This window comes from Nipponia nippon, unplaced genomic scaffold (assembly GCF_047370975.1).
Source record: "Nipponia nippon isolate SJK-2023a ecotype South Korea unplaced genomic scaffold, ASM4737097v1 scaffold_7, whole genome shotgun sequence".
In the NCBI taxonomy this organism is placed as follows: domain Eukaryota; kingdom Metazoa; phylum Chordata; class Aves; order Pelecaniformes; family Threskiornithidae; genus Nipponia; species Nipponia nippon.
In genome coordinates, this window is record NW_028262391.1 from 25,867,421 (window position 1) to 25,892,676 (window position 25,256).

The following is a 25,256-nucleotide window of genomic DNA, read 5'->3' on the forward strand; positions in this document are numbered from 1 at the left end:
AACTTAGGGCACCTTATTCCCCAGGGGAATTAAGGGAAGCCTTTACTATTGTGTTTTGTTAGCCATTAAGAAACCTTACTGAGAAAAGTCACTTAGCCAATTTAAATGTCTTGCTCTGCTTCGATCAATCACCAGATTTCATTAGCTTAAGGAGTTTCAATATACCGCACTGCTATCCAGCAACAGGATCTTTTCCAAAAGGACGCCACCAAAGACAGTAGGAAAAAACCACAATAAGCAACACAAGTCAATCTTTATTGAAAACTGAAGTATTAATACATAACAATTCTTGTTACAATAAACGTGCTTTTAAGAATTTAAATCTGAGCTCATCTACTCATTGAATTGCATAAAAAATAAAAAAGTATGAATTTTCACAATTGAACTGGCTCAGAATGGAATCTCCACTCTTTGTGTTGATGCGATAGTTCAATGCAGGAGTGAGTGATACCTTAAAACTTATTCTGGAAGACAACATTGACCTAAACTTAAAAAAAGTACCAATACAACTGTTCGTAAGACAGTTTTAAAAAAAGTCATAAAAAGGAAACCTGTGTCTATTTCATAACAAACATGGAGAACTATTACTGGGGCCTCTTGTACTTCCATTGCATGCACTCACTTTTTCAAATCTTAGACATGAGGGCAGCCAATAATAGCATTACAATAAAAAAAACCACTAACAAATCCATTCTACTTAAAACAAGTCTGTACAGCAGCCAGCTAAAAAAGCTTTCCCAGTTTGCCTGCTAAGTGCCCAAAAGTCACAACAGTTTAGAAAAGTCATGTTCGCTTTCTTGATGTTGAAACTTCAGAGCCCATAAACTGTTTAGAATATTTTTTTAAATCACAAATGGACCCTTACTACCTGTGGAATTCGGATGTTTCAGTGTTATATTCAACCCACACAAGAAAAGGCTTCCTTGTCCCCGGATAAGCACTGTTCCTCTTCCCTCTCTTCTGTCTACAAAGCGCACCTTATTGTCTCTTGACCCCCCCCCCCCCCCGCAAAGAGGTGTACACAGCCTGCTGAAAGAGTCCTCACTGCTTTAGAGATCCCAGAATGAACTTGATTCTTGGCGAGGCTTGATGCACAAAACTACCCTAACTTTGCTGCAGTTGTTCCTGTTAATTGGCATTCTACCTCGTCAAACCTGAGGGTCTCTGCAGGAAGCTTAGAGTTGATAAAATACAGGATTAGAGAGCTGACACTTATTAATGAGAAAAATCTGAATGAGGTTAAATCTTTATGTCTTTTGAACAGGTGTTCACAAACACTTCAACACGAGGATTAATGGATTGCTTTTGGCCCTCTGCGCATGCTGAGCTCGGCCAGTGACACCTGCTGGGGAAGGCTGGACACGGATCACGCCTATTGCCTACCAACTACTGCACAAACCACATCCTGGGCAACTGCAAATTACCCTTCAACAACCACAGCATCTGTCCTCTTTCCCACAAGTTCCAGCTGAAGCATCGCTATTGTTCATATTCCTAAGATGGGAGGTTTCACATACACGGTATTTACTACTCTCTGGTATGAGTTTAAGCCTAGAGTTAAATGGTGGTATCGGATCGCTCTGCTTACCTATTCAAGCAAAAGTATGTTCTAAACCCAAATGAATGGTGTATTAACACTGTGCTTAAGCACTGGGGAGTGATTCCAAGTCAATTCGGACCATCTTTTGCTCAGATACCTTAAGTGGCCTTACTACCCAAGAGCAGTGAAGCCAGAATGCTCCATGAAGAGTAGTCAATGTTGAGTACCCTGGTATACAACTCTGTACCATGAACTATTCTCAGACAACACTAAGACATGGTGGTACTTACAGGTGGTGGCGGTGGTGGTGTGTGTTTGGTTTTTGTTTTTTCCAGCGGATGAAGCAATACAAGGAAGGACTTGAACTAAAATAAAGGATTTTTTTCATCTACCACTGCATCTAAGCATTTAAACTTGCATAGTACGCTCAAAAAGAAGCTTTCTTGAACAGCGTTCCTGCACGTCTCCTAGAAACTTCAAACAGGAGATGGTTATAACAAGCATAAGCAAGATCTAGTAGTAGGTTCTCTGCTTTCCTTCCTAGTGTTTCGTTAACAACCACCACACCGCTGACTAGGGCTACACGGTTTTGGTGCCAATTATTAGCCATTTTTCTTTTGCTGCTGCTACATTTAAAAGACATTTGCATCAGTTGTTATTGACATAGGGAATACCTCAGTTTTTAAAAAATACTTTATCTAAACTCAACACCTGAAATTTGAATTAAAAAAAAATTCTTTCTTGGACTTCTCTTTGTTATTGCTGCAACAGTTATTTTCAGTTCCAGGTTTAAAGTAGTACTTTTTTTTTTAATCATATAAAGCTGCCATAAAAGTTTTTTGTTTGGTTTTTTTTTTGTTGGTTTTTTTTTCTTTTTTGTTTTTTTGTTTTTTTGTTTTTTTTTAAAGAGAAGCTTGATCTGAAATGTCTCTACTGCACTAGCTCTTTTCATTTGCTGAGGAGCTCTAGTGCAAACACATACTGCGTATTTATTTATAAAGGAATTCTAAATAGGGAATGTTATATAAAAAGCAGGAGAGAATGTTTCATAAGACCCTCACTGTGTAAACGCCTATTTAATGATGTACAGTTTCCCCCGCCGCAGTTTTATATCCATGCTTTCTACTATTTGCAACAAAATACCATTAAGATAGTTATATATACACATATTCCCCCCGTCCCCCTGCACTGTGCTTTTGGTTACTTTCCATATCAACTACTGGAGACACGCTCCACCCTCCCAGCAGATTATAATCGATCAAAACTGGAAGGTGTAAGTACCTTTTAAAAAAGGTACAGTTTCCCCCTCGTGGATGAATCCCATAATGCAACTTAGAAAAAAGTGCTCAAGTAAGTGAGACTGCCTAAATGTTACAGAATATTATACAGAGACCACTTCCAAGATGACATTTAGGAATCTGAAGTTAGAGCAAATATATACGAAGTTATATTCATTCCTTAACTATTTATCTATTGCAGCATTCATGAAAGTTCTCTCCTATGATTTTCAAAGCTTTAGTTTATTGGGTGATGAGACAGGAGACAGCAAGGCTTTGAGCTTGTTCTTTATAGCTTCTCCCCAATATAGCACTGTTTCATACCTCAGCTCTTTGTTAAAATCATGCCAAGACAACAAAATGTCACTCTCTACTAGCTAAAATGGACAAATGGCCTGTACTGATGTTCACTGTACTCTCTGGCACACCTGACTAATGAAAGCTGCAAATCTACTACACAAATGGAATTGTTAAACAGACTTGAACGAAGCAGTACAGATTCAAACAGTTTGCCTGGGGTAATTTTCTGCTCCATATAAAAATATATGGAAATCCCTAAGCTGCAGTAAGTGCTCATGAGTAAGGTTTAAAGTACTTATTCCAACAACACAGTTATGTTCAAGGCATTAGAAAGAAGGGGGCCGTCCACTGACAGTGATTCATGCAAAATAAACCTGAACTTTATTCAACCAAAAAAAAAAGGAAATAGAAAACATGGACAGTGCTTACTGTAAAAAATAAAGTTTCTGAAGGCTCTAACCACCAACGGGTTATGAAGGTACGTAAGCCTCCCACTAGGGCAGAGTACTGGAATGGCAGCATTAAATCAGCACTGATGCTACCCTGAAGTAGCTGCCAAATCTGTATAGTAGCAGAACACCCCAAAACAAAGCATAACTACATATACAACTTAAAAAATTTACTTCTGAATGGAAATTAACCTACAAGAACAATACAGCCTGATATACCTCTGTGTAAACGCTTAAAAGGGAACAACATTTTATAACCATTTACTGCATAATTTATCGCAGGCAGAATGTATCAAAAAAAAAGAAAATTGCAGCTTTCTGGAATCATAAGTCAAGCAGGTTTAAGAAAAGCCTTGATTTTATGTGCAATATTCAAATTTAAAAATTTAAAATCTCCCCCGTAACAATTTTGGTATACAAATGGGTTCTAAGGCTAGCCCTTTATCCCCACAGCATTTGCTTTGAGGTACTTTTTAAAAAACGAAGTTGCAAGAAAGAACATCAGAAATGACTCATTGCAATGAAATGCTAATCTGCCGTCAGTCTTATTTTGGGTGATTCCAAGTGCAATTTAGGAAGTAAAAAAGAAAATACTAAGGAAACACATCAAAATGCTGTAACCAACAAATGGCTCCTCTTCAATTACAAATATTTTTAGGGGAAAAAAAAAAAAAAAAAAGAGAACAGCTATTTGAAACCTCTATATTCTGGCAGCCCTACTACAGCATATCCATAGTCCATACTGCAAGTAGCTAATAAGGAAATTTTGTTAAAATGGTTTGTTCCCCTTTAACATACTTATCAGGCACACAAGCTTTCCTCAGAATAACATGCAGCTGAACTCCTCCTGTTTGCTGTAGAAAGTCCTAGCATTTCTTAAGTTTCAGGAAAGCAAGCTGGATCAACTGCACATACATTTTCAACTGACTACAACATTCTTTCGGAAAAACAGCACGGATTTCCTGAACTGAGAACTAAAAGAAAGTGTTTTGCTATCAGTCTGTGTGGCAGTCTCACTTTGACACATCTTGCATCATATTAAAGATAGTACTGGATATATATCTCCCCAGGACATGCAATTCGTCATGCAGGTGATGTCACCTCCTACTATTCCTAACAGCCAGTTTTGCCTCAAGGAAGTCTGCTTTATTTACTGGCACGCACAGCATTACCTTTGTCATTTCATTCTGATCCTTAAGAACATCTGTATAACACTGAATCTGTATAATGAAAATGAAAAGGTATGAAGTAAACTAATTGTGTGCGGGATTTCTACAGCTTGTCTGACTCATTTTCCAGTCACTCCAATTTAGTAGTTGAATTTGAAAAGAATACATCGCTTAAATAAAAATATGCCCCTTTTAAACTGGCAACTTCATCAACCTGAAAAAGGCTGAAGCACTTATCTAATGTATATTATGGTATTCTAGAAAGAAACTCACTTTCATGATTCTACCTTTTAAGACCCTGCATACATTACAACAGTGCATTAGTGATACAAGTTGTAAAATACTTTTCGGTTCCTTTGGATTTGCATATGATGGTTTTTGCATCAGTCACTGCAGGTAGATTGAGCAAGCTTTGTTTTTGTGTTTTAACATGCATTCAACTAGATATGGATCAGAATAAATTTATACTCCCTTTTTATCATTATAATTAGCTAAAAAATTGCAAGACAGTCCACAAAACAGGATTTGCTTTAAGACTAACTGCTGGAGTTCCAAGATGTAAGATATGCAGCACTGGAAAATCTTCAGTGATCAGGAATTAGTAGTGTTTAGCCAAGTGTTGAAAGCATTCAGAAGAAAAGTCCTGGTTGGAGGCATGAGGGCTTCAGCACCAACTTTTAAACCTCAATTTCTTGATTGCATATCTCCCATCTTCAAACCTACGTTAAGAGGGGGAAAAAAAGGTAAGAAATGTTCTCAATTATGTGAAATACTATTTGAGTGTGGCAGAACATTCTAATATCGCATGCACCACACATATATGCACACACAACAGAAGTATTATATAATGCTTAGCCCTTATCCAGTCAACCGTAATCTATAGGCTTCTAGGTTAAGAATTCACTACATTGAGTTTCTCCTGTCATGTCCATTCCAGCCTTCTGTCATGACTAGTAGTTTTGTCTTAAGTAGAAGGTGCAATATTAAAAAGGTACTTTATGCTAAATTTAATTATCAGCAGTCATGAGTTTAGTCACAGCAAAACTCTCGCTTTCTATACTCATGTAATATGACATTCTTGGATGAAATATTATATGTGAAACATTTCAGATCTGCGGACCGACATGTAGCATCACAGCAAAATGACAAATGGCTACTGCGTTACTAACTCAAAGGGAATACAGTCACCTGTAATAACACAACTCTGGACTCCTAACTGCTGAAACAGAAATCCAAAGAAAGTTAAAACAAAAGTTAACTTTGCCATAAACTAAATGGACTAGAAGTGAAAATTTCTAGTTCAGTTGGTTTGACAAGTCCTTATTTCAAATGAAGCTGTTCTCAATGTATGCCAAAAAACCTAAGAAGCAGAAGTGAGGATCCCAAAAACATTAGGCTTTGTGTCAGTTTGACACACATTACACCCCCAAAACCCATCCCACCTTATAGCAGATTTCAAAATTAAACTCCTTTTCTTGAAACCCACGATCTACATTTTGGTCCATACTAGAAACGATCTTTCCATGCTGACTGCAAGAAGTATGAACTGAGATGTAACTGAAACAGAGTGAATATATGAAATTAACTCAAGGTTGTGTATTTGTTTCAGCAGCTTGTGAGAAATATTCACCCTCAGCTATTACATAAGCAATAATTTTTGTGTATTCTTACTCCATTAGAATACTGTCGAAGTACCCCAGACTGCTTATCTTCTGAAAAATCTCCCCGAAAGAACCTGCAATGCTGTCATTTATAAGAAAGATTAACTGCTTTCAGTCTAAATCGGTAACTTACACTGACTGCCAGGATGATCACCACTGTGGGGGCACATAACTATAGGTTGGTGTTCCTGGAGCCCGATATGTGGGCATAGTAACTGGATGAGGGGCTACTGGAGTTGGGGAATGAGTTGTCAACAAAGTACCTAGGATGAAGAGAACATTTTTTTCAGTAAGCACAAATACTAGTACAGAAAAAAAAAAAAGGAAAAAAAGAGTTAATTTTAAAAACCATTACAGCTCGTTCATCTTCCAATTTAAAATTACTATTATCATTTTGCACTCCAGCCCCAATCTTCCTTCAAACATTTATGCAAGAGGATCATTTTTATGTTTAGTCCAATGCACACAGTTACTCATTACTCAAAAACAGCTCTAGCAGAAACCCTGCAACATAAGCATTATTCACTGCAAAACTTTCCCACAGCAGGCTTTACATGCCATAAGAATATTTTATGGTAGAGATAACTTGACTGATAAATCAGAATAAATTAGTTCTTGTTTGCATTATTCCAGATAGGTTTTTACAGACTAAGGGGCTTCAGAAACAAACAGGCTGAGACAGCAGGGTCTTAACAGTCTTACTCTACAGCACTTAGTAGAAACAGTAACAAACACCTGGGATAAGCTTGCCCACATATGAAACTCCAACGTTAGCTCAGCTTGTGACACATAGCTTCTCCAGTTCTGGTATTCCTCAAATTAAATAAGTTTGACAAGATAAAAACCAGAATCTGAAAACAAGCTCATGGCTCTCATTCTTTAGATTACCGAATTGAGCGTCCCTTGAGTAAATGTGGATATTTCTTCACGAGTTAACACCCACTGAGTAACATAGCATGACACCCCCCCACACCCCCCGTAAACGCTCACAGATGAGTCTAGATATTGGTTAAACAACGTTTTCTCCAATACACTACCACTGAAAGAGTGTGGCATTACGGAGCAGACATCCCTAACCATTCCCTATGACACAGAAGACCTGCAGGTAGTGCAAACACAAAATGTTGTATCTCAACACACAAAGAAGGCCAGCGATGAGGGGTGGGCTGAGAACACTGCATTTTCCTCAGCCTTAAGAGGTTGCTGTTTTCAGTTAGGCATAGAGAAATGTATTGAGAAGAGGGAGTCAGACTCCTGACACTGTTGACAAGCAAAGGATGCAAGAGCAAGTGAAATTTCATACAGACATAAAGAAGAACTATTTTACCATATTACTAATATCTGAAAAGAGGATGTGATATCTCCATCCTTAGCGATGATCAAAATATCACTGAACAAGTATACAACCTGATCTAGCTGGACTCACTTTGAAGATGCTGGACTAGATGACCTACAGAAGTCCCTTCTAATCAAAACAGTTTTACGATTCTGCCAAGTACACATCTGGCCTCACATTTTTGTAATGCAGCTGTGTTCTGTCTCAACCTGAAAGGGGAGCTTCATCAAGAAAACCTAAGGGTTGTAAGTTCACATACCTGCTGACATTGCCATAGTAGTCCCAGCCACCATCCCCATAGTCACACCGTTTCCTCTTGGTGGCGGAATTGGAGCAGGATACATAGTTGCTGGCATGCCGTTAGGCTGCACGACTGTGGTGTGGTGAATTACGTGGGGTGGTGCTGCATATAAAGGCTGTGTGTAGTAAGTGCCTTGCTGTTAGAGAAAAAAGTAAATTAAGTAATTATAGTATATCTGGTAGGGAAGATAAATGATGTCATCTTTCATGAGCGTATCATAAGATAGAACCATCGTTCTAAAGATGCAGTGTATTTACAGAACAGAGGCTAAAACATTCACTTCAACTATTCCAGTTGCGTTTCACTGGTAAACTTTAACATTTAGCCCCTTTTTAAGGCATTTAGGATAACATTGAAAAGCAGGGACCTTTGTCGAACTCCAATGCTGACCGCACTTTCAGCAATAAGGGCTCAGTCGTCATTCATTCCCTTCGTTTCGTATCTTTTCATACATTAATCCATAACAGACCTTCTCTCCTTCTTTCACAACTTTTTATTCAGCTGTTTTTAGTTAAAGAACCAAGGGTTTTTGACAAATCCAAATACACTAAGCAGATTGGATAAACCTTGTTAAGTGCTTAATAATTCCCTTCAACTACTGCATATACGCCAGGCAAGTTTCCTCTGCACAAAATTTTCCCCAAAATATCATGTTTACTGACGTGTCTTAATTCTATCCTTTCTAATAGTTTTCAACAGTTTGCCTAGTATGAGACTTGGTAACTCCCTGAATCACAACAGAGGCTTCCTACAAAAAAAGAATTAGTGCAAGTTTATGACAATTTTTGACAAAATTAAGTCAGAATATGGTAGTTACAGCATCTAGCATGCATTTTTAAAACTACTGAATCTAGTGTCTCTTCATAGACTGAACACATTATCAGTAAGTGCAGAGTAACTGTCATGTGAGAGAGAATGTAAAAGTGCACACACACATACACACTCTGTAAATCACTGTATTAAGAATTTTAAAAATTCTCTCCATCCATCAAGAAGTAAATGTGACGTAAAGTTAAGAGTTCAAGCAGATATTACAAGGTAAACAAAAGAGTATCCAAACTCTTTTTTGGTTTTGTTCATTTACCTGTGCATATGGATTCTGCTGTGGATAGGCACTTCGAACTGGGTACACAGCAGTCTGATAGGGATTCGGTGAGGAAGAATACGGTGGCACTGCACCACTAGTGGGTGAACAAGATACTTTATACGGGGTGCCTGGCGTATAACCTGAAACAAAGGTAAATCTGCATTAAAAACATGAAAAACAAGTGTCAGTACACTGCTTTCTAGAGTGAGAGGTAACAATTTTCTTAATTTCCAAATTCCTTAATCTTCATATGAGTACTTAGTAGGCTAGCCTGAATATTCAAGCACAAGTTCTATCATTTACATAATACTGGCAACAATCTGGAAACGATACTTGACTGTGTCAACTAAGCATGAAAAGTTAACTGTGTTTTTGCACAATTTGCTTTTCAAATCTATGGATATGGGATAAAAAAGTGGATTTGGATTTTTGTAGTAGTATCATTAAACACTTGGATTTGGCATATTAGGCAGCATTCCTATATAGTAGAATTTGGTACATGTTAGTACCAGCCCAGTTCTCAAGGCACCCCAAATTGTACTGGCAAAACTTAGCAACAGTTAACTAACTCGCAGTTACTTTCTGTAGACGATGATACAGTGCAACAATAACTTAATTTCAAAAGTAGGAATCACGTCAAGAGCTCAAGATGGATTTTCAGAGAACACAGAGACACAATCTGCAACCTCCACTTCAACTTACATTTATTCACGTATTTGTTTTCTGGCATTTTCTGAACTGACTAAAATAAACATGAAAGGCCACACCTTTAAAACACAAACACTGTAGAGTTCATTGCAACTGCAAATTGGACTTCGAAGGCACTTTAAGATCTTTAAATCTCCTTTTTGTGTATTACATACATAGACATACCCTTAATCATCACTTAAGAATTATTTTTATACCTTACAATAAGACTTCAGATGCCATCAGAAAGAATTTTGCATTCCTACTACAAGGTCCCCAAAATCACCTTGTAAATGGTGGGAACTGTTCAGCTTTTACAGGGATAAGTAGCACGTGCTGGCTCAAACCCTGCCTAAAGACAGTTCTTCCATAATTTCTCCAGCCCTCATCAGACAAGGTCTCAGGATAACAGAACAATGGCTTGCTAAGGCATGGAGGAGATCTATGAAAAGCACTGTTGCTGCTGCATGCTACACTCCCAAGATTATGCTACGGCTTAATAGCCAGAGTGGGAATACAAATACCTCAGCAGCAGCATCCACCAGTAATGACATTTAGGGTACTAAACAACAGGCATGACCTATTCTGGAGAAAGCATCAAAGCCCTAGCCTGTGCTATGCTGAAAAAATCTTAGGTCTCACGCAGGTCCACCACACTAGGAGACGAAACATCCACAAATACGATTTCTATCTAGTTGGAATTGTACAAACTAGTACTAGGGCAACACAAGGAAGAAAAAATACTTGGCAATTATAGGAAAAAATTAAGACTTTCAGAACGGAGATTAGGTTGATTTTAAATGCTAACTTCAATACAGAGAACAGATCCGAAGACACAGAGCAGAGAGAACACTGGCATCTGTGTTGTGAAAAATCAGTTTGTGCAGACAGCTTGATGACAGATGACCTTCATTTTTTGCAGAAGTCTGAGTTTCTTTCCAATTTCATCCCACCTTTCAAACTGAACATTGCTATGTTAATGAAGAAATAGGTTTACTATGTTTTTCCTCTTTTTCTTTTTTCAATAGAATTTTTCACCTTTAGAGACACTAAAGACAGCTACCACAGCACTTATGCTGAACTCTTTGTTTTTAGAGATCCTAAGTATTTGAAGAATAGAGCATGCTGAGAAAGTAACTTCTATTTCTAGTATGGGGAGCTATTTGTGTTGAAAAACTCAGCTACAAAATGCTGAACACAAAGCATCACTACCAAACTACAACTATGTCCCCAGTGAAGCCCACTGCCATTCTAAAACCCCGCTGATACAGCTGCACAGGCAATTTAACTTTCATTCTTGCAAAGTGGTACATCTGTACAAGAGTTATTCTGCCTTCTCATTTAATTTTTTTTCTCCCTACAGGAAGCAAGGACCTTAAAAGTAAACCATAGTTATTCAAAACCACAGAAATTTAAGAAAGATACCCATAAAAAGGTACCCTTTCTGAACAGCAGTGGCACAGCACATTCAAATACTGCTGTGTGATGTGAATTCACAAAAGCTTTGATTCTACAAACAAGCAATTACATCAGAAAAGTTAAAAAAAATTCCAGCTGTTAGGACAAAAGTACTTCAAGTTGTTATCTGCCTGAATTAGAAGATGTGGACATTGAGTTTTAGTTCATTGCTTAAGAGTAGCTAAAAATTAAAGCTATTTCTGAAATAAAAGCTTATTTTCTATTTAACAGCAATACTTTAATAGTACTAGCTTTAAAAAAAATTAAGGACATTTGAAGACGGTATATGACTACTACACATCTTTATTCCTTTTTCACATAGAAGTGAAAAATTCTTACTCTAACTTTGTTATATAGCATGAGACCTGTTACATAGCGACCTCATCGCGGTCTACAGCTTCCTCACAAGGGGAAGAGGAGGGGCAGGCGCTGATCTTTTCTCACTGGTGACCAACGACAGGACCTGAGGGAACGGCAGGAAGATATGCCAGGGAGGTTTAGGTTGGATATTAGGAAAAGGTTCTTCACCCAAAGGGTGGTGGAGCACTGGAACAGGCTCCCCTGGGAGGCAGTCATGGCGCCAAGCCTGACAATATTCAAGAACCATTTGGACAACGCCCTCAGACATATGGTATGAATTTTGGGGTTGTCCTATGCAGGGACAGGAGTTGGACTCGATGATCCTTGTGGGTCCCTTCCAACTCAGGACATTCTATGATTCTATGAGATATATTCCAAGATTAATCAGTGCAAACCAATCTTACAACACGATTAAGTCTAACAAGTCAAGAGTCTTCCCCAGAAACCGTAACCTTCTATTACAACATAACTGACATGGAGAAAAAAAAACATGGATAAAAGCATTAGTCTCATGATTTGGTAAACTGATGACATGCAGCTTATCTTCATCTTCCTGCAGTAGGATTTGCAAACTGCAACCAGTAATAAGACTGGAGCTACCTTTCAGTTATCCAATCCTAGGATCAAAAATTACAGCTACTCCTCAGCACAGCTGCAGGAATCCTGATGATATATACAATGGAGCACAGAAGGCAGAAGAGACACATCACTAAGGTAATCTCAACCATGAAATTGAACAGCCTATTAGTAATACAAGCCGATAATAAAAGCCCATATAGCATTTTGATTCCCATGCTAAGTTATACCCCTGATGGGAACTGCTCTCCCTTGAACATTACTCTCAAAAAAGTTCTTAAGCAATCCAGTGCAAATGCAAGCTGGTACCCCTAGATATGACACTTGAACAGAGGCAATACTCTATCCAAAGGATAGTGGGGGTTTTTTTGTTTGTTTTTGGTTTTTTGTGGTTTTTGGTTGTGTTGTTTTCCCGCCCCCCCCCCCCCCCCCCCCATTACTGGAACTTAAAATATCCATCTGTTTCCCTACCTTCAATTCAAGAACAAAAGACAAGCCAAAATCAATTCTGCACTTGCTATGCCTCTAAGCAGCAAACTGAACAGAGACACAGATTGTACCAACTAGAATACTCCACAGTTCCAAGGAAAGCTACACAGCTACACACTTTTAACAGGTTCTGCAAGGAAACCTTTTAGATTACTTTCTTTTGCCTCAGTAATTGCTGCCACACCCTTTTAAGAGTCTCCTGGTAGTTAATGAAATGCCAGACATTACAAAAATTGAACTTCGATATCGCAAGCAGGCTTCCACAACATAACTTCCCAATTTCAAGCAGCATCCTTTCCTATCCCCCCAAGTTACACAAGGACATTCAGGGACAAATTTGGTTATGTGCCATGTGTCTCTGAAAAACTGGCATAATACACGCAAGTGAAAGAGCTCCTGAAGATGGCCCAGATCTACATTAACAAAGCAATGTAAGGAATTCCTTAGGATGCAATATAACCAGAGGGAGAATGCTGTTCTATCAGATGTATGTTCCTGGTTTAAATGAAAATCAAATGCTAACAGCTTCTGTTTTGTTTCAAGCATTAGCACTTCAAAAATCATCTTCTATTAGTAAAAACAGAACTACATAAAAACAACTTAGGTGAACGCTTTGGTTTCTCTTGTGTGTGTTTTTCCATCTCCCTTTTCCTAGTCGCATCACCTTCCCTTTCTCTTAAATGACAAGCATGCAAGTGTAGTTACCTAAATCCTCCCCCAACATGCACTATGCACAAAACAGTTCTACCCAGCAACCAGGCTTTCTAGACGATTAGTTCATGAAAGACAATTTTAAGGGTAGAAAAAAGGCAGCAAGCTTAACTTGGAAAGAGATATTGTTTAAGAAAAGGATGAAAAAGAACAATTTCAGAGAGAACAGACAGAATAAAAAACAGGAATCTGGAAACAACCAGTAGGATACAAAGCTAGCAGAATCAAGAAGGAAGCAGTGAAAGGAAACACGATGCAACCCCCAAGTATCAGCCTGAAATACAGTAGCAAGAGATAAAAACTCAGCTCTTCTCTTCTCTGAAGGTGAAAGCAGTACGACTTAAGACAAGATTATACTCATTTTAATTTACAAGATGATTCCTTATGAGTCATATTCAAAGTAATGTAAAACCTATCCCACAGTGTAAGTGTTATTGTAAGCCCCTACAGCTTTTCCTTTCTTGGTTCTAACAACTTCCAAACTTCAGGTTACTGCTTTGACATACCTATTACACATACCTGTTTGGAAGGTAGGATTTGCTCCAGGATACATATTAGGGGAATAGGCAGGAGCAGCTGCTGCATAGCCCATTGGGAAGCCAGCTAGAAGAAAGAATACGTCAAAGTTATTTTCTAGACTGACTGCAGAGTCTTAACTAGACTTTACCCTCAAAGATTCTTGCTGTACATCTTTTAATTGAAATGAGCCAATAGATGGCTTTCAATCGCACCTCCAACTAAAACACTGGACTCTTCTCCCAAGCCACATGAAGCTGAATGCTAGATGAAGGGAACAGCTAAGGAGTCACAAGTGCCATTCTCCCTTACATCCCTGTTTCAGCAAATCTCAAAGTTGGCCAAGTAACTTTTAAGTTAGTTGGACAACAGAGTTTTGTGCAACTATCCAACCCTCCCCACCTCCCCACCCCCCCCACTGAGTTTTAAGACCTGAGTGACTCCGACTCTCCAGATCAGAGATATCACAAGTAGAGAGTACAAACCCTTAGATAGTCCAATGCTTGTTGCATTTGACACAGATTTGTTATTACACTCAGGTATCAAACAAGCTCACCAGTTTCAGGCATGTACTATGACAATTAACAGTAACAAGCGATTCACTGAGGTATCAACAAAATGATAGGTAAACACTTCTACACCAGCATACAAGAACCATTATGGCTGAACTAACATCACAATATACAGCAATATGGAGGCAACATGGCCTCCAACATAAGGCAAAAAACAGCATTAGCAAAAGCTACAGTTACTCAAAAGAAACAAAGTTTGTTTAGATTGCAGTAAGTGAAGTTGCTGAATTAATCACAGCTATTAATTTTTCCAGGAACTTATTTACATTATTCCAAACTGTAAAACTCTGTAAGGTCTATATTTAGAAAGACAGTTACTAGCACATTTTGTTATCAACATATAAAGATTTCACCTTCTCCAGATAAAAGGCAATTACTATTTGCATATTCACTGTCAGGCTTAAAGCTGCTAGTTTTAAACTGCTATTCAAATTTGAAGGGCTTTTATTTTGCTATAAATCCCAGAGTCCTTAGCAATTACTCCTAACAATAAAAATTCCTTAGCTCAGGACTATATATGCTAACCTAGTTTTGTAAAGCACTCTGTAAACATATCAAGTGACATACACTTGGCACTACTATTAGGTGGTCAGCATGGATAAGACTAAGAAAAGCATTAGGCTGAAAAATCAAAGGTAAAAATAACATATCCAATTCATAACAACTTTTTGGAGTATAAATAGCTCTTAAGATTTCAAATTCACAAGCTGCTAGTGAAAAGCTTTAGTACGGCTTTACACATTACTCAAACTGACTACACATCTGCAACATTACTTATGTTGTATACATTTTCAGTCCTCTGTTCTTTCTTCACAGGTTTAGCTCCACAGCAGAGCACTCCGAGCAGCTCAAGAAACAAGTTGTTTGTGAAAAATGTAGAACTTTCATCCATGTGAGAACATTTGGATAGTGATTCCTTGCTACTGTAAACCCATACAACAACCTCAAATAGGTGTAGTATAATATAAACAGCTATTAAATATGCAACAGCTTTAGAAACACAGTGCCTTTAAATAACACATTCCACCTAGCAATATGTTCGTTACCTTCTATTACCATGCAACCCATGTAAATTCAATGATTCTGAATGGAGAATCTGTAGCTTTTAAATTAGGAGAGGCAAAGAAGGGAGAGTCTTCTAACAACTTAAAAAAAAAATCCTACAATGCAAGTCTACTTTTCATTTTAGAGAATGTGTTTTGTGTTTATCCCACCACCTTCAAGCATGAACCAGGCAGCTCAGCAAACTATCTGTAACAGTGTAACACTGTGGAACTTATTGACTAAGCTGAATTTAAGGGTCACAGTTGTGTAAACTGACTGCTGTAAGGAAGAATTTTGAGTGATCAACTTGTAGCATAACATTTAAGGCACTTCTATAACAATTCTACTTCAATTGCATATATTTTAGTTTTACTAATTTACAACCAAGTGAAGACTGGCAAATGTACAGTACTTACATAATTCAATATGTAGTCTAATATGTATAACAGTAGAATAAAAGACTGGAAGTTGTAATGTTATTTAAATTGCTATTTATGAATCTATAACAGTATATCTTCCTAAGTAAATTAAGGTACCACTTAGATTAGTATAAACAGGCACTTCAATGCAATGTGTAAATGGTTCTAAGTACAAATGAAACCCTGGTTAATCCAAATCTGTGTTTAGAAAATGAATAGAGATAAAAATCCAAAGTTATATTTGAATAATTCATAATAATTTTTACCTAAAGCAAAACAAAGCCTTGAAAAAGCAATCTATTATGAATACAGAAACAACTGTACTCTTACTGATATTAATTAGTAAACCACTGCTCTTGCCTTATTATAAAGTTACTGTAGTCCATATAACCAAGACAGTTACAGAGAATAAAACCATCCTGCGGGACTTATGGTTACACAGCATCAGCTTTACAATTTATTACTGCACCATTTCAGTCACTCAGTAAGACTTAAAAACACTGCAACACAGTTTGTGTTTTCCCCTTATAAATACTAGAATAATAGAAATCAAGAAAGGTACACTAGTTTGAGGAAAAAATTAGAAGTACCTGAAAAGCAAAAATAGAAATTAAAAGGTTTTTGAGACGATCAAGTCAACAGTAAAGAAAATTCATTTATGCACCAGTATTTAGAAGAAGGAACAGAGAAAAGTGGAACAGGAAAACAGGAACTCCAGTACACTACCTAAGCTGAAAAACAAATTTTAAAACTGTAAATACCAGTAAGAAAATATAGTACAGCTACAAAGAATATAAACAGTAACAGCGCAGAATGATTTCTAGCTCCCAGCACAGACACCAACTAAATCAGAGAACAGCCTCCCTATAAAAGCTTCAGAAGTTTAATTGGTTACGATACATAAAATCTGAGCTGAAAGACCCTCCAGCCTCTCCCAGGATGGAATAATTCCCTTACCCCACAGATAGCGGGGAAAAAAGACCGCATCAAGACATACTGCTTGAAATGCCTCACAGAGGCACACTGCCCTTCTCTTCAGCCTTCCTGGAAAGTTCTGGCCAAATCTAATTATTGCCTTATCCAACTTCTGAACTACGGGGACATCGGAAATGAAGCCTGCTCACACATGTTAGGAGATGAGGGGGAAAAAAACCCTCGTGAGAAACTTGAAGCAGAGAAAGCAAGAAATGCATTTAATTTATGTTTTAAAAACATTTCTTGGTCCCGCCTTTGATGCTATGCTTCAGGCAGTCATAAAACAGATAGCACGAACAAGAATTAGAGGACAGAAAGGTTAACAGCGCCAGCCAACTAGCAGCAGAAATAGACTGACTCCTCTTCTTGCAGGGTGTAATTATTAGAGCTCCTAAAATAAGCTGCTTTGGAAGAGATACTGACATTAGAAATATAACAGAAGACTAACATCACTTTTGAAATGACACTTTTTAAATTTAAAAAACCCCACCCAAATCCCAAAACAGATTACAATACATGAAGCCATTAATAAGTGACTATTTCTTCTTGATGACAAACATCAGTGTAGCTGAAACTCATTAAAACACAGTTACTTACCTGGATAACCAATTCCTTTGGCATTTGCATAGGGAACCCCAGAAGATCCAGGGCTATACACAGGATTCATGATTTCAGTAACTGAATCAGGAAAAAAAAAAAAAAAAGAAAAAAGTATTTACTCAAGTATAGGGAAAGCTTGAAATCTCAGCAACTGAAATAGAACTGGAAATGGGGGAAAGCATGTCAGAAGAAAAAGTAACAGAGGAAAAAGGAGCAATTTCACTACTCGTCAACATTCCAACTATAGCTACAAGCAAGAGAGAGTCACTGCAGAAGTAAGTTTCAAAGCATCTCAACCCTCATTCGGCTAGAGAATGTCTCGGGAATGAAACATTCCCTATTGTGGAGCATGCTTTCAAAATGTTTCCATCCCTAAGAGCTCCCCCATGGCACGCAAATCCATAACCCACTGCAGGAGTTCACATGCATTGGACTTCTCTCCCCATGTCATCTGTCAATCACTTATCTATCTACCATCTATCAATCTTAGTTTCTTCCTATTTCTTTCTTGAAGCAACTAGCCAAGGGATGCAAATACCTGTGGTCTATTACTACTGGCATTTCAAGACTGGGATTCCAGTCCTCTACCAGCACTAAATTCACCTACCATCAACGGCCCAAGTATTACAGAAGTAAGTGGCAAAAGACTTTCTGTATTAGACAGCTAGCTCACATTTATTTACTTGTTTACTTGCTGCTAACTTCTTCAGAGCCTATGAGAAGCTGACAGTTGGGTCCAGTCATTTCTGAACTGTGTATTCACACACCAAAAAGGCACCTACCATCACAGGCAGGAATAAAACCAAATCTCCTGTTTTAAAAAGGATCTTGTACATAAACCAAGGAAAATGCAATTGCATTGAAGATGCCTCTCAAATTTTTCTAGTACACCTATGTATTTCTAGGAATATAAATCACTGCAGCACAGCTCACAAGCAAGCCCACCATGTGCCTCTTACAAGAGTACCTTTTGCAACTAGTTTTCTAACATCTTAGGAAAAAATCCTCGCATTTTAACCCTAATATCTTCAATCATCTGATTTTCTGCATATATTTACAGATTTACCACTTCTCTTCCTGCAAGTACCTGCTTTTCACTACAAATAGCCTCCGATGGCAAGACAGGAGGGCACACTATGAAAGCAGATTTTCTTATTAACTGTCAATATCTGATACTTGAGTCACTTCCTCTTCTACATCTTGAGATGCTGTCTTACTTAAACGAACAGTGTGCTAAGCTGTTTAACACAGTTTAACAGAATTTTGTAAATAAAGTTTACGAAGCAAGAGTCACTATTATGCATGCACTACTTTAGTTACAGAGCACGTTATGGCAGGAATCTAAGTTTATCAGTATAGCTGCTCTGATAAACCTATGTTAAGTGACTGTATAAAGCATAAGTAGTTTGCTTTTAAAGGAACACTAAAAACACCTCTGTGGCAAGTTTCAGCAACACCTACTACACAACAGAAGCAAAAAAAAACATTTGTGCAAAATTAGGAAATCAGAAAGTAAATGCTGTCAGAAAGTTTATCATCACGTTTCACAAAACACTCAAACCGGCTGTAAGAGAATTGCAAGATTCACCAGTTTCTTGGACTTCCCCCCCCATACTTAGCAATAATACTAACTTAAATAGAATTGCTTTTATTTTTTCCACTTTCATACTTGATTACACATCAAGACAACAGAATCCATTAAGAATGAATCTAACAAACAACCTGCCATTTACATTGCTTAGTATGAAGAAAGTTCCCCAGAGCAGCATGTTTTAATCTTTTAATCACCTGACCAACATCAAAAAGCAGCTTGACACAAATCTCTCTGGAAATGTTCTACAGCAAACTAGTCGTCTTCAAGCATAAAGCATTATTTTCCACTGAAGCCCTGTGGAGTTTTAATAGCATTAACTCTGCTGCACCATAACCAAGAGGCATATTTTGCTGGACTAATATTTCACTGTAGCAAGACTGTTCTCTTTTCCCATACTTTCTTCTGTGTATCCTCCTTTCTAAATAAGGACTCTCATTTAGTTGAAAACTTTCAGCCTGTTCCCTTAATATTTCCCTGCATTTCCTTCTCATTTGCATCTCTCCTCCTCTTTCAATGTTGGTTTTGTCACATTTTGTCTCTGAACTTACAAAACCTGTAAGAGGTTCAAGCTTCACTTCAGTCTCAGCATGTCCGAGTTGTGGGTAAAAGTCTTAAGGGATGTGGATATACCCTTCCACCCAAATATAAACAGGAGTCTCCCACACCCCCATATCCCTACAAATACGCTGCTCCTCCTTGCAGTCTCCACAGCAATTAGGAGGAAAGAAGACCCTATAACCCTCTCACCATTCTGAATGGCAATGAGAAGAGAGAGAGAGGACTGGAAAACCAGCAAGAGCATTCTGCAAATATTTGGGTAAAATATAAAAAAAACCTCCCAACTATTAGAAGTCTTAGGAATCAATGACTGCAGAAAAACACAAGGATGTACATTCTGAGGGATGACTTAACCAGAAGCCAGACAAAGCTGAAAAGGTACAGAAAGTGAACAGAAAAGGTCAGGCAATCCATCAGACTTGATCTCAGAGGAAGTGCAGATTAAGAGAAAGGAATTCACTTAAGTAAGGAGGAAAAAAAACTATGGCACTGGGAGGCTGCAAGCTGCCTCTTACTGGAAGCAATGTCAACTTCCACTTCAAATGCATCCATACTTCGAAATTCGTGTGTGCACACACACACATTAATTCAACTTTGGTTGAACAGGTATGTACTTTCACCACTTCTACTTTCACACTCTAGCTTTCGCCACTGAAATACAAGTAGAGATCCACCACCCTACAAACAGTGCTTACAGTTTTTGTAATGCAGGGAAAACTTCAGATCACTTCTAATTAAAAATAATTATTTTCAGGTCTTCTCTGAAGGACCTAACATGTGTAAGTATAATTATATAGTATTACCCAATGGTTGCAATCATCCCGGTCTTTACCATAAATTTACTTGGAAGGGCATCTGTTACATTGAAATATGGAAGATTGCAGTCCACTTCCCTGTAACGCTTAAAGTCCACATCAAACGCTAGGGAAACTAGTATAAAGTGAACCCAAAGAATCGTGGCTTTCAACCTTTCTGTTGGCATCCCCTCCAAAGCATTCTCATGTTAATGTATATGCAAATAAGTGTCTACTGTGCATCATCTGTATATAAATTGCACAGAGCCAACTGTATATAAATTACAGTCAACTAATTCTTTCAGCTGAAATGAAGGTAATCATACTTATTAAAGATGCTCCAATTAAAGACTATGCAAGCATGCTTGGGAAGCGCTAATGCTTCACCTTTCATTCTTGCCAAAGCCAAACAATCAAACTCAGTTTTGATCAACCCTGTTAAATTTCATCTTGGGACAGATACCAGGACAACCATCCTCCTCTTAAATCCACATTTCAGGAAGCTGAGCACAAAGGCCAACCACTGTTAATGCCGAAGCTCCAGCACTCCGAATTAGATACGCTTTTGCACGTAGCCTTTCCTGCTACACTCAGAATGAGCACATTTCTAGGAAATTGTGCTTTTAAAAATCATTTTACAGAGATACGTGCAAAAAACCACAGATCAATGCAAATACTGTAAAACAAACTGCACACTCCTTTGTAACAGATATATTTTCTCATTTATTTTCAATGTTGTACAGAAACACTATCGGAACAAGATCTCCTGGATGTCATTTTTGCTCATTTTATGACAATTCTATCTCAAGAGTTGGGGAAGAATCTCTCTTAACTAAGTATCCTGCCTAAAGCACGCTATTGTGGTCTACTAATGCTTTCATTCTTGGAACTTAAGCAGACCCACACTAAGTCATTATAGTGTTTAACATCTATCCATCCTGGAATACTTTTAGAATGCTGTTTGCTATGCAACTGTACAAAGGACCTAGTTTCCGCTTACATACAATTCCTTAACAAAGTTAATTGCCATCTTAGTAATGTTCTACATTTTACCCATTTGACTTCCAGTCAAAGCTTAATAGAAGTAAAATGCAATTCCTAAAAGTCTGGTAGTTTGTAACGTAAAAAAAGTCATTTCCGCTGCTAAGTAACAAAGAAAATAGTTCAGGACACTTCTGCTCTTCAAATAACTGACAATGATTAAAGTCTCAGTTGTATTACATTCTATTAAAACTTCAGCCACCAAATAGGCCCTTTGATGCAAATCCTAGGCCAAGTAACAGGAACTTTTGTCACAACTACTTTTAAAAAAAGGGGGCTTGTATCAGCAGGCCTTCAAGACTTTGAAAAGTCTAAAACAATGCTTCCCGCACTACACTGGTATTTGCAGGTAGCGCATGCTTCATTTCTTCCCATCATCTAAGACCTCAAAAAAGGTCGCTGAATTTTACCAGGAAGCAAGTGCTACCCCTGTTCAAAACAGGGCATGGGCTTATGGTAGTCCATGATCGAAGCCAGCTGGAATCAATGCTTACACAGAACTGCCATGCTTCTGGCAAGCAATCCGACTCCCAGCACTGGCACGCTAACCCCTCAGTAAGTTACATCAGCTAAGTCGGTTGGCAGAATTCTGGGGTTTGCTGGAGTTTTTTGGGCAGAGGGTTGCTATGTTTTCTTCCTACCACCTTGAGAGAGCTGAGACACATCACCAAATGGCTAAGACAGCACCCATTCCAATGCAAGGAAGGGAGCAGGACTGGATAGTGAAGTTGATTGAAGCTGTAGAACCATAGCCTAGAAAAGGACAAGTAATAACTTTGCCTGAAGTTCACACATAAAGTAAAATACAAAGCTGGAAACATCATTCACATGCAAGTCTTCCTCCCCTGCTCAAGTTACAAGATGTTCTTGTCATAAAAGAATGAGACACCTGCAATCACCCTTCAATGTTTTGTGTGCATGCAATTTTTTTTTTTTTAAGACTACAAACAAATAGAGCAGTTTAGACTTTCTAATCCTTTCTAATGAATACAATTCTCACTGTAAGCCTATTCTACTAGTGGTTTGTTGTTACGTTTTTTTTTTTTGGTTGAACAACAGATTTGAGATACACACACGTTAACATCAATACTACTTGTACCCAGTGTCAGTACAGACAGAGACAATATGCTTATATATTAAAGACTCAACAGAATTATTTCTACATGTTATACACAAAAAGAAAACCCATACCAAAAATTTAATACTAAGATCCTGCTTGTGAACAAACTTCATTTGTACATTAACGGCATTGTTCTATTCCTCAAAAAAACCAGAACATTACCAAAACCTTTTTTCTTCAAAAAACCCGCTACCTATGGAAAGATTAAACAAATGGCCCAGCATTTCTTGAAGCCTACAATTTCTGTTGCTGTTGCTACTGCACAAAGGGATAAAAGTTGTCAGCTCCAGTCCTTGCATCTCCTGCATAACTTTGAGATCATGTATATTCTTATTTCAAAGAAGTGGAGTAGTGCAGCAAAACTGTCAGTTCCTCACGGTAACAATCTTAGAAGCCTGTCTGTTGCCAAATTTAGAGGAAGTTAATCAACTACGAGAAATGGGGGGGTGTGTGTGTCAAATTGGAAGAACAAAACTTCACTGCATGAAGGAATCATATTCACAATTTTTGGTTAAATCCTGAAGCTCTGCTTCTTGGTGAATTTTCATCCTACAAAGCATTTTTTCATGAAGTTAATTTTCAGTTTACTCCACGTTGCTTTTTGAAATAAGAGGAAACTGTCACAAGTTCCAAATTGAGACAGACTCTCCAAAAGCCTCTTAATTCCTCCTATGTTTAACCTGAAAGTTAAAGTGCATAATTACTACCACAAAAAGTACAGGTTGGGAAGTGTGCATTAGAGGAGCAAGGAAGTTTTTGGACACTAACAATTATGGATCTTACACTAAAATCACATTAGAGTAGACAGAAAGTCTAGTCAAATTAGGTAACACGTACACTACTACTTAACGTTTAAGAACAAATTAAATCCAGCTCTTCTCATGCTGAGAGCTGTATACCACCCCTCACTTAAAGCCTAACTTTTAGCATTTCTCAGAGCACAGATTTCACCATTTGGCCGGTGTTTATGGTTTGCTTCCAAACATTCTAGAAAAGCACTGAAAGCATGGGCTGCACCAAGCCTTTCTTCTTTTTGTCTCACAACTCCTCCTAGAAGCTACAGATGACTAAAATTTTATTCCTTTCTCCAGCTCACAGATATAAAGGTACCAGGCCAGGTGCGACATGCAAGCCACGCACAGCCTTCCACATGCAGCTGAAGGTTACTGATACTATTTATTTGAAAATCCAACCGACTGATCCCCTCATGACGCTACACTTAATTTTTATTTAGTTATCAACTGGACAATCTTCAGCCTACACCAATAAACCAGCATTAAAGCCGCCCCATGCATTCAAAACCGACCTGCTCCACAAAGGTAACCTGAGCTCCCGGCAGCGACAGCAAGCAGAGAGGGACGAGACCCGGGGCGGCCGCGGGCCCTGCCTACGCCAGTGCCGCGAGGCGGCTGGTAGCCGGCTCCCTCCTCCGCGAGCCCATCACCTGCCGCCGGTGACAGGCCGCCTCGGACACCTGTTACGAGAGCCCTCCCTCCGAGCGACGCTGAAGGTTACCCGCTGCCCCGCCTGGCGGAGAGCGGCGCGCAGCTGCCCGCCGGGCCGCAGCGCTCTGCCCGGCATCACCCGCACCGCCGCCCGCCCCACAGCGGCGGGGCTGGGACCCGACCCTACACCGGGACCCGGGATGGCGCCGCCGCCGCGGCCCCGCCGCCGGAGAAGGGGTCGGCCGGACGGCCGAGCGGGAGCCGCCAAGCGGCGCGGCCCGCCCGAGAGGCCGGCGGCGCAGGCCGCGGCGCCGGGCCCGGGCTCCCTTACATAACGGGCCCGGGGCGGCGCGGCGGCGAGGAAGGAGCGGCTCCGGAAGCCGGCGCCACCCGCGGCGGGCCCGGCCGCCTCGCACTCACCGGGCTGCGGCGCTTCGTGGTGGCGGCCCGGCCGTCGCTGGCTGTCTCGCTGCGTGTGTGCGCCTGTGCGTGCGTGCGTGCGGCCGTACGTACGCGGGTGCGGGAGGCGGCGGCGGGGCGGGGCGGGGCGGCGGGCGGAGCGGGGCGGGCGCTGCCTGCGCGGGGCGCGGGGGGGGGGGGGGGCGGGCAGTGGCCGCCGGGCGACTCCGGCTGCTCCGCGCCCGGCCGCACCGAACAACTGCGCACCGACCCGGCCGCTGACGTCACTTCCGCGGGGGAGGGGGCGCGCGCACCTAGCCGGGGGGCGGAAGCCGCCGTCACGTGCACGGAAGCCCCCGGGTGCTGCCCCCCCCGCAGCACGTGACCCCGCCCGCCCCCGCCATTGGCGCCGGTGGCGGCCGGCGGGGCCGGGGCTGCGCCGCGCAGCGGCGGGACGGGCGGAGGGGCAGCGGGGGCTCGGGCGGGGCTCGCCTCCCTCCGGGGGAGACCCCGGGCACGGCTGCCCCGGGGCGCTCCTTGCCTCTGGGTGCTGCGGCTGCCGGCCCGGGGGAGGGAGCGCCGAGCGCCCGCTGGGCCCAGCGACGCGGCTCCGGCCCCGCAGCTTGAGCGCTGGCTCCTTCGGAAAGGGCTTCGCTGCGGCGAGCCCTCCCGGCTGCTCGGGGTCGGGCACCGCCCGAAGCCGGTGGAGAGGCCCGGCCGAGCACCCGCACGGCCCCGGTCCCTGCTGGAACAGGGGGCCCCTGGGGCCTGGCCGCCT

The 25,256-nt window shown here is 40.2% G+C and overlaps 1 protein-coding gene across 4 annotated transcripts; it reads right to left on the bottom strand.

Moving 5' to 3' along the window:
- Positions 1-234: 234 nt before the first annotated feature.
- Positions 235-24,703, bottom strand: FAM168B (family with sequence similarity 168 member B). Of its 4 annotated transcripts, XR_015700763.1 has the most exons (8): positions 24,500-24,700; positions 17,525-17,605; positions 13,921-14,004; positions 9,118-9,260; positions 7,992-8,169; positions 6,530-6,659; positions 6,178-6,292; positions 235-5,454 (listed from the first exon to the last, which is right to left on the bottom strand). XR_015700763.1 is itself a non-coding variant. In XM_087740663.1 (7 exons), exons 2-6 carry the CDS (start codon positions 17,592-17,594, stop codon positions 6,547-6,549), a joined length of 588 nt encoding a protein of 195 aa, XP_087596789.1. In that variant the 5' UTR covers positions 17,595-17,605; positions 24,500-24,697; the 3' UTR covers positions 235-5,454; positions 6,530-6,546. The 4 variants fall into 4 exon arrangements, 3 of the variants coding, with proteins under 3 accessions (XP_087596789.1, XP_087596790.1, XP_087596791.1); XM_087740663.1 differs by lacking the exon at positions 6,178-6,292 and having other exon boundaries at positions 24,500-24,697; XM_087740664.1 differs by lacking the exons at positions 6,178-6,292; positions 6,530-6,659 and having other exon boundaries at positions 24,500-24,703.
- Between the last annotated feature and the right edge of the window lie 553 nt (positions 24,704-25,256).

Excerpts from the sequence above, each read along its gene's own strand:
- FAM168B (XM_087740663.1), bottom strand. The coding sequence starts at position 17,594 with ATGAATCCTGTGTATAGCCCTGGATCTTCTGGGGTTCCCTATGCAAAT. Across the intron at positions 8,170-9,117 it reads AGCAGAATCCATATGCACAG|CAAGGCACTTACTACACACA; the intron begins GTAAATGAACAA and ends TTTCTCTAACAG. Across the intron at positions 6,660-7,991 it reads TACTATGGCAATGTCAGCAG|GTACTTTGTTGACAACTCAT; the intron begins GTATGTGAACTT and ends TCTTCATCCTAG.